Source organism: Neoarius graeffei, chromosome 23, assembly GCF_027579695.1.
Source record: "Neoarius graeffei isolate fNeoGra1 chromosome 23, fNeoGra1.pri, whole genome shotgun sequence".
Lineage (NCBI taxonomy): Eukaryota > Metazoa > Chordata > Actinopteri > Siluriformes > Ariidae > Neoarius > Neoarius graeffei.
The window spans coordinates 9,886,744-9,896,683 of NC_083591.1; the positions used below are offsets into that span (position 1 = coordinate 9,886,744).

General features: G+C 42.7%; 1 protein-coding gene across 1 annotated transcript in view; it reads right to left on the reverse strand.

Annotated features, from left to right (window-relative positions):
- LOC132871149 (gap junction delta-2 protein) overlaps window positions 1-4,500 on the reverse strand; it is a 42,694-nt gene extending 38,194 nt beyond the window's left edge. Inside the window, exon 1 of the mRNA XM_060905257.1 lies at window positions 4,430-4,500. Within this exon, the coding sequence (XP_060761240.1) occupies window positions 4,430-4,500 (71 nt within the window). The remainder of the gene's footprint in view (window positions 1-4,429) is intronic.
- Between the last annotated feature and the right edge of the window lie 5,440 nt (window positions 4,501-9,940).

Genomic DNA, 9,940 nt, shown 5'->3' on the forward strand with positions numbered 1-9,940 from the left:
TCCAAAGACATGCAGGTTAGGCTAACTGGTGACTCTAAATTGACCGTAGGTGTGAATGTGAGTGTGAATGGTTGTCTGTGTCTATGTGTCAGCCCTGTGATGACCTGGCGACTTGTCCAGGGTGTACCCCGCCTTTCGCCCGTAGTCAGCTGGGATAGGCTCTAGCTTGCCTGCGACCCTGTAGAAGGATAAAGCGGCTAGAGATAATGAGATGAGATGAGATATTTCTGAAAGGATTTCAGATAAGTTAACATTATTCATCTTAGCGTAACTCCATTTTTACATGCTAACTAACAGTGTCCAAGTTAACTAACTATGTGTAAATGTAAGCCGTGGACGAGGCTACGGCAACTTGGCAGGCAAATCCATAGAAAGTCATTTGACTAACCAGATGGCATAGCTACGTTTGCAACGTTATCGCTAGCTCTAAAAGCACAGACAACTTCGTTGCAAGCTTTCTCTTGGAATAAAACATTTATATACCTCAATATGCTTCCGCAGGTTGGACGGTGAGTTTTTGTAGGCCGTGATGTGGTTCGTTTTCGGCAAACAAAGCAAACATTTAAAATGAAACGAATCTTTAATCCTTTCAGAAAACTGAAACATGGGTTCTATGTATGGCCATGGGTGTGTGCATTCCCCAGAAGAACCGCCTCCTTCCATTCTGCCATCAACTGATCGTGTTAAATAATGCTGCGGAGAAATCAGTGAACTTGATTTTATACAGTCTATGGACGTGACGTGACCCTAGTGATTACTGATCGGCTGTCTCAGTGCCACCTGCGAAAAAACAATCACGTTTTAGACAAAAAGAAAAAACATCCATTTTCAAAGCTGCTTCATAGTAACGAGGACCTTGATAGAAATGTAGTGGAGTAAAAAGTACGATATTTGCCTTTCAGACGTAGTGAAGTTAAAGTCATAAATTTCCACACAAAAAAAAAATACTCAAGTAAAGTACAGATACTCAAAAAGTGTATTTAAGTACAGTACTCAAGTAAATGTTCTTCGTTACTGTCCACCTCTGATATTGTTTTACAGTCTGTTACACATACAGTGGTGCTTGAAAGTTTGTGAACCCTTTAGAATTTTCTATATTTCTGCATAAATATGATCAAAAACATTATCAGATTTTCACACAAGTCCTAAAAGTAGATAAAGAGAACCCAGTTAAACAAATGAGACAAAAATATTATACTTGGTCATTTATTTATTGAGAAAAATGATCCAATATTACATATCTGTGAGTGGCAAAAGTATGTGAACCTTTGCTTTCAGTATCTGGTGTGACCCCCTTGTGCAGCAATAACTGCAACTCAACGTTTGCGGTAACTGTTGATCAGTCCTGCACACCGGCTTGGAGGAATTTTAGCCCGTTCCTCCGTACAGAACAGCTTCAACTCTGGGATGTTGGTGGGTTTCCTCACATGAACTGCTCGCTTCAGGTCCTTCCACAACATTTCGATTGGATTAAGGTCAGGACTTTGACTTGGCCATTCCAAAACATTAACTTTATTCTTCTTTAACCATTCTTTGGTAGAACGACTTGTGTGCTTAGGGTCATTGTCTTGCTGCATCACCCACCTTCTCTTGAGATTCAGTTCATGGACAGATGTCCTGACATTTTCCTTTAGAATTCGCTGGTATAATTCAGAATTTATTGTTCCATCAATGATGGCAAGCCGTCCTGGCCCAGATGCAGCAAAACAGGCCCAAACCATGATACTACCACCACCATGTTTCACAGATGGGATAAGGTTCTTATGCTGGAATGCAGTGTTTTCCTTTCTCCAAATATAATGCTTCTCATTTAAACCAAAAATTTCTATTTTGATCTCATCCATCCACAAAACATTTTTCCAATAGCCTTCTGGCTTGTCCACGTGATCTTTAGCAAACTGCAGATGAGCAGCAATGTTCTTTTGGAGAGCAGTGGCTTTCTCCTTGCAACCCTGCCATGCACACCATTGTTGTTCAGTGTTCTCCTGATGATGGACTCATGAACATTAACCTTAGCCAATGTGAGAGAGGCCTTCAGTTGCTTAGAAGTTACCCTGGGGTCCTTTGTGACCTCGCCGACTATTACACACCTTGCTCTTGGAGTGATCTTTGTTGGTTGACCACTCCTGGGGAGGGTAACAGTGGTCTTTAATCTCCTCCATTTGTACACAATCTGTCTGACTGTGGATTGGTGGAGTCCAAACTCTTTAGAGATGGTTTTGTAACCTTTTCCAGTCTGATGAGCATCAACAACGCTTTTTCTGAGGTCCTCAGAAATCTCCTTTGTTCATGCCATGATACACTTCCACAAACATGTGTTGTGAAGATCAGACTTTGATAGATCCCTGTTCTTTAAATAAAACAGGGTGCCCACTCACACCTGATTGTCATCCCATTGATTGAAAACACCTGACTCTAATTTCACCTTCAAATTAACTGCTAATCCTAGAGGTTCACATACTTTTGCCACTCATAGATATGTAATATTGGATCCTTTTCCTCAATAAATAAATGACCAAGTATAACATTTTTGTCTCATTTGTTTAACTGGGTTCTCTTTATCTACTTTTAGGACTTGTGTGAAAATCTGATGATGTTTGGGGTCATATTTATGCAGAAATATAGAAAATTCTAAAGGGTTCACAAACTTTCAAGCACCACTGTAGTACACACAGTCTGTTATATATCATGTGCGTTTTATTCATAAATATTCATGTTTAAATTGTAGGTTTGTTGTAATGTAGGAAATCGAGATGCCTCATTAGCTGTGGTTTCTAGCTGCTTTCATTTGTTAGCTTTCGTAAATTTTTACCAGATTTGCCTTTTTTATTACAGGCAGAATATATTCTTCATACAATAATAATAATAATAATAATAATGGCGGCACGGTGGTGTAGTGGTTAGCGCTGTCGCCTCACAGCAAGAAGGTCCGGGTTCGAGCCCCGTGGCTGGTGAGGGCCTTTCTGTGTGGAGTTTGCATGTTCTCCCCGTGTCCGCATTAGGTTTCCTCCGGGTGCTCCGGTTTCTCCCACAGTCCAAAGACATGCAGGTTAGGTTAACTGGTGACTCTAAATTGACCGTAGGTGTGAATGTGAGTGTGAATGGTTGTCTGTGTCTATGTGTCAGCCCTGTGATGACCTGGCGACTTGTCCAGGGTGTACCCTGCCTTTCACCCGTAGTCAGCTGGGATAGGCTCCAGCTTGCCTGCGACCCTGTAGAAGGATAAAGCGGCTAGAGATAATGAGATGAGATTCTCATCTCATTATCTCTAGCCGCTTTATCCTTCTACAGGGTCGCAGGCAAGCTGGAGCCTATCCCAGCTGACTACGGGTGAAAGGCAGGGTACACCCTGGACAAGTCGCCAGGTCATCACAGGGCTGACACATAGACACAGACAACCATTCACACTCACATTCACACCTACGGTCAATTTAGAGTCACCAGTTAACCTAACCTGCATGTCTTTGGACTGTGGGAGAAACCGGAGCACCCGGAGGAAACCTAATGCGGACACGGGGAGAACATGCAAACTCCACACAGAAAGGAGCACCCGGAGGAAACCCACGCGGACATGGGGAGAACATGCAAACTCCACACAGAAAGGCCCTCGCCGGCCCCGGGGCTCGAACCCAGGACCTTCTTGCTGTGAGGCGACAGCGCTAACCACTACACCACCGTGCCGCCCCAGATTATTTAATTGTTTCAATGAAATATTCCTCCATAAGTGGAGGAATGTGTAGATGCAATACTGCAATTGCAGTATGGCATTTTTGTGCATTTACAGCTCTATAATAATTATCTAAATCATTTTAGATGTTTGAATGAAAGAATTAAAATGAATCCGGTGTAGAATGTTGTGTGTTTGCTTTGTAATAGATGTCACATGAAGTCTTGCTGTATTTGATGCTATTTAAACATTGAGCCAGCAGCAGTGTGTGTGTGTGTGTGTGTGTGTTTGCTCCCCTCATCCTTTCGGATTACCCCAAAGCCCCACCAACATATGATCACCCGGCATGTCACTCTCTCTCTCTCTCTCTCTCTCTCTCTCTCTCTCTCTCTCTCTGCCATAAGCCACTGTAACGGACCAGTGTGCACAATAGAAATGCACAGTGTGAGAGCTGTTTTATTTCATCACCATTTTTGAGTTTGATTCACTAGGTGCAGGTTCAACAATTAAACAAAGCTTCAGAATGTCAAACTGATTCATTTTAGAGATGCACACCGTGAATATTCTGACAATTAGTATGGAATCAGTGTTTCTTTAGTGTAAATTGTTATACATGTTCATTATTTTTCCTCAATGCCTTTGGAAATTCCTTTTCCTTCCTGGGTTGAATGGAACAAACGGTCTGAGATCAAATGGTCTCTTTCATGATGCTCACACAGGGAAACAAATCATTTTAGTGCAAACACAAAGAAGTGTTCTTACCTCCCAATCATAGTAGAGTGCTGTTGAACGGCAGCCTCTAGGAGGCGTTCGAGGATGGTCCATTCCCCCATGGCTGGATACTGGAGGCATCCACTGAATACTACGTACTGCCTCGGCGTTCCTCAGACCTCAGGATCCACGAGGCTCCTTCTCCTTCTCTCTCTCGCTTTGTTCCGGAGTTGAGCAGCAACAGGAGGAAGGGAAAGGGAGAAGGAGTAGAAGTAGAAGAGACTGTGTGGTCCGACTATAAGGTCTTCTGGTTGGAGAGCTTCTGAAATCCCATGACGAGAGAGTATGTGATGAAAGCATGAACCGAACTGACCCTGGATGCCCTGAAACTTTACGCTCCCCTTCACTCAAGCTTTACTCTAAATGTGTATCTCTGACATAATCCACCAGTAGGGCATCAGACAATCTCCGTCAATCACGATGCCTCACACACACATTTTACGCATTAGTTACTCCACACTTATCTTCTTTCTTGTCTTTAGGTGTGTCTGTCCAACTCTGGAAATTTCTCTGCCGTATCTACATCTTTACTCCTCTCTCCCATCCTTCCATTTCTTTTTCTTTTTTCAGCCCTTCATTCTTTTCTTCCTTTCTCTCTGGACCGTTCCTTCTGACCCTTCTGTCACTACGAGTCTCTCCTCCAGCGCTCTCAAGGCTACTGCTTTCCTCTCTCTACCCCTCCTTCTCGTGTCCTCCGCTTGCTTTGGCACTGTCACAGTGAGTGAGTGTGGCTTTCCTCTCCCTCCCTCTCTCCCTCCCTCTCTCCCACCTTCCCTCGCTTTCTCTCTCTCTCTCTCTCTCTCTCTCTCTCTCTCAGTGCCTATTACATATGCCAAAATTGTTCATGTGAGAAGCTCCGATTCCTCTGAACCTCTACCGCTGTCATCTTCATACACCTCTTTCACCTGTTTTCCCCCCCTTCATCACTCTTTTGTTCTCCGTCACAAGGTTTGTGCATGCGTCCAGGAGATTAGTGAGAGAAATCGTTGCTCTACACCTTCCTCAATCTCTTCATTTATCCGTCCCTCCTGCTTTCTCTCGCTACCGCTCATCCAAATACCATCTGGAAGCATTCTGTCCTTCCTTTCATCTTCAAACACTGGTCTCGCTTCTACATGTCTTTCCATTGACTGGGATGTGTGCAGTGAGAAGAAAGGATGCGAGTACAGCCTCGATGGCACATCATTTCCTCTAAAATATGCTGTTATATGTATTTTGGCTCATGAGCATCTGTTGTGGCAGTGGCAAGTGTATTTGGCTTCAAATTTACACTCTAAAATGGAAAAGCTACTCAAAACTTTATAATGAAAGACTGGAAGGGCACTTATTCTGTAAATAGATTTTTTTTTAACATGTGCTTTCGTGAATTATTCAGCCAAAGGTATTTGAAAATTAAGCTCTACATTTACATAATTCATCTTTCCAGAAGGTGTGTGTGTGTGGGGGGGACCCTGTGCTTAAGCATTACCATGGATACTACACAATCTTTTGGAAAGTGTAAATAACTGCAGGGCAGCACAGTGGTGTAGTGATTAGCACTGTTGCCTGACAGCAAGAAGGTTCTGGGTTTGAGCCCAGTGGCTGACGGGGGTGCGGAGTTTGCATGTTCTCCCCATGTCTGCGTGGGTTTCCTCCGGGTGCTCCGGTTTCCCCCACAGTCCAAAGATATGCAGGTTAGGCTAATTGGTGGCTCCAAATTGACCATGAATGGTTGGTTGTCTCTATGTGTCAGCCCTGCGATGATCTGGCAACTTGTCCAGGGTGTACCCCGCCTATCGCTCATAGTCAGCTGGGATAGGCTCCACCTTGCCCACGACCCTGCACAGGATAAGCGGCTACAGATAATGGATGTACAAATAACTGCAATGATTGTTGCATTATTTTGCTTCAGTGTTGGAAAGCTGGATTTCTGTATTTTGTTGTTTATTAATGGCGTACGACCACTTAAAAGGTGAATTATACAATGACAGTCGAGGAAACTGGGCTTTTTTCCTTTCTTTTTTGGCCCTTTTCCACTACCCTTTTTCAGCTCACTTCAGCCCGACACGGCTCACGTTTCGACTACCTCAGAGCAGCACGACTCAGCTCGCTTCAGCCCTACTGAGCACCCAAAACTCACACGGTTTTGGAGTGGGGCTGAAGCGAGCCAAACCGAGCCGAGTGGGGCTAGGGGCGTGAGCAGACACTCCCCTGTGCACTGATTGGTGAGGAGGAGTGTCCTCACACGCCCACACACGCCCCGCGAGCACGCTGGGATCTGTAAACACCGTAAACCCGGAAGAAGAAGAATTACGAATTACGAGAATTTCTGAAGCCTTATGCGCCTCACCTCATCTATACGCTCTTGCCAGTATCTGTTGGCGTTGTCGGTGACAACAAGCCACAGCACCAAGACCAGCAACACTAACGACTCCATGTTTATTGTTTACTATCCAGGTCGTGAGACTACCGCTTAAAAGATCACTGATGTCACTGTTTGCGCCGCCTAACGACATTACGTGACGTCCACCCACTTTCGCTAACTCCACCCAATGTGTCCACCCACTTCCAGCCAGCATGGTTCAGCGCGGTTGTAGTCGAAATGCAACTCCAACAGCCCCACTCAGCTCGACTCAGCCCAACTCAGCACGGCACGGCTCAGCCCAACTCAGCCGCGTTGGTAGTGGAAAAGTGGCAATAGTTAATTGTATAGGTAGCCAAGCTCCATAATATAAAGCAGAACTATGTTTTGGTGAAAATAAGTCCAAAATGCATGACTTTACTTGTTTATTCAATGCATTACTTGCAATCTAAATTAATTACTGCATTGGTTGAAGCACTATCACATACGATATATTTTAAGCAAAATTTGTATGAAATGAAATTCGTCCCACAACATGATGCTGCCACCACCATGTTTCACTGTAGCCAGTGATCTCTGGGTGAAGAGCAGTGCTGGGTTTGGAAAAGATTCCTACACATTTTCATTCAGAAGCGGGGGGCACAAAATTTAGAAAGTGCACATTTTATTATGATTGGCTGCCCACTTTCTTGTGATTCACTGGTGGATTTTTTTGAAATTTGGGAAAGGTCAAACCTTGTGATAACTGTTCTTAAGCTTCTCTCTCTTATGCTGTTGTGGAAGAACCACATAACGCTGCTACAAAATTAAACCACTCTTTCCTTTTAACAGCCATACACAGTGCCTCATCATCATTAACTGATATCTTTTAGGTCTCTCTGAATTACATCCTCCCATCTTAATTTTTGACACCCAATTCTTCTCCTGACGCTAGGCTCCCACAACAGTGATCTTCACGGCAAGCGTGACAGCAGCATTCTTACCATGTCAGTCACTTACTGAATCCATCTTAGATTCAGTAGGGATTAAGCAGAATGTCATAGGACTGACCCATAATGGTGGTCACACCCTCAATCTAATACTAACATTCAGATTAAACGTAGTCAATATAGTCATACTTCCACAGTCTGAAGTTATCTCAGATCATTATCTCATCTCATTCAAACTATGTCTGAGTAATAATATATGCACCTCACCACGCTACTGTATTAAACGTACTTTCACGTCAACTACTGCACAGAGCTTTATAAATGATCTCCCAGAGTTGTCAACTTTGATTGGGTCACTGTCAGCCCCTGCAGAACTTGATCAAGCAACTGAATGCTTAGAGTCAACGTTCTGCCATACTTTAGATAATGTAGCTCCTCTAAAAAGGAAAATGGTCAGAGACAAAAAATTAGCGCCCTGGTATAATGATGACACTCGCACATTAAAACAGACCACTCGAAAATTGGAACGTAAATGGCGTCAAACAAAATTGGTAGTGTTCAAATTAGCTTGGAAGGAGAGCTTCCTGAAGTATAGAAAAGCTCTTAGTGCTGCGAGATCAACATATTTCTCCTCCCTAATAGAAGATAACAGAAATAATCCTAGATTCCTATTTAATACTGTAGCAAAATTAACCAAGAATAAGTCCACTATAGACACATGCACACCTGCAGTATGTAGTAGCAACGACTTCATGAATTTTTTTAATGACAAAATTGAGAATATCCGACAAAAAATTCAAACTACTAATTTAAGGTCAGACAATGAAAGTGACCTTTTAGTTAACTGTATAACTGTATCAGATCATCAGTTAAAATGTTTTACTCCCCTTAAAGAAACTGAATTACTTTCATTAATCTCTACATCAAAAGCCTCAACTTGCGTACTAGATCCCTTAGATCCGTCTATTCAAACAGATAATACCTGGAGTAATTGAACCGCTTCTAAAAATAATAAATTCTTCTCTTAGGATTGGCTATGTACCCAAATCCTTTAAACTAGCAGTTATCAAACCCCTGATTAAACAATCTGACCTTGATCCCTGTCAGCTGTCCAATTATCGGCCAATATCAAACCTCCCCTTTATTTCCAAGATCCTTGAAAAAGCTGTGGCACAACAGTTATGCTCATATTTACATAGGAATAACAACCATGAAATGTATCAGTCAGGATTTAGACCTCATCATAGCACAGAGACAGCACTGGTTAAAGTAGTAAACGACCTACTGTTGGCGTCTGATCAGGGCTGTGTCTCGCTACTTGTGTTGCTTGACCTTAGTGCAGCATTGAGATACCATTGATCATTCCATTCTTCTGGATAGACTAGAAAATGTTGTGGGAGTTAAGGGAATGGCCCTCTCCTGGCTCAGGTCTTATCTAACTGATCGTTATCAGTATGTTGATATAAATGGTGATATTTCTAGACGTACTGAGGTAAAGTTTGGTGTTCCACAAGGTTCTGTTTTGGGTCCACTGCTTTTTTCTCTATATATGTTACCTCTGGGTGATATTATTCGTAAACATTGTATTAGTTTCCACTGTTATGCTGATGACACACAGTTGTATGTCTCTGCAAAACCTGATGAGAGACACCAGCTTAATAGAATTGAGGAATGTGTTAAGGACATTAGACACTGGATGCTTATTAATTTCCTTCTGCTTAACTCTGACAAGACTGAAGTACTTGTGCTAGGACCACATGCAGCTAGAAGTAAGTTTTCTGATAACACAGTGACTCTGGATGGCCTTTCTGTTTCTTCACGTGCAGCAGTAAAAGACCTCAGAGTGATTATTGACCCCAGTCTTTCATTCGAAACTCACATTGATAGCATCACCCGGATAGCTTTCTTTCATCTCAGAAATATTGCAAAGATAAGAAATTTAATGTCATTGCATGACGCAGAAAAACTAGTCCATGCTTTCGTTACCTCCAGGTTGGATTATTGTAATGCCTTACTGTCTGGATGTTCCAATAAGTGCATAAATAAGCTCCAGTTAGTTCAGAATGCAGCAGCAAGAGTCCTTACTAGAACTAGAAAATATGACCACATCACGCCTGTCTTATCCACACTGCATTGGCTCCCGATCAAATTTCGTATTGATTATAAAATACTACTATTGACCTTTAAAGCACTAAATGGTCTTGCACCACAGTACCTGAGTGAACTTCTGCT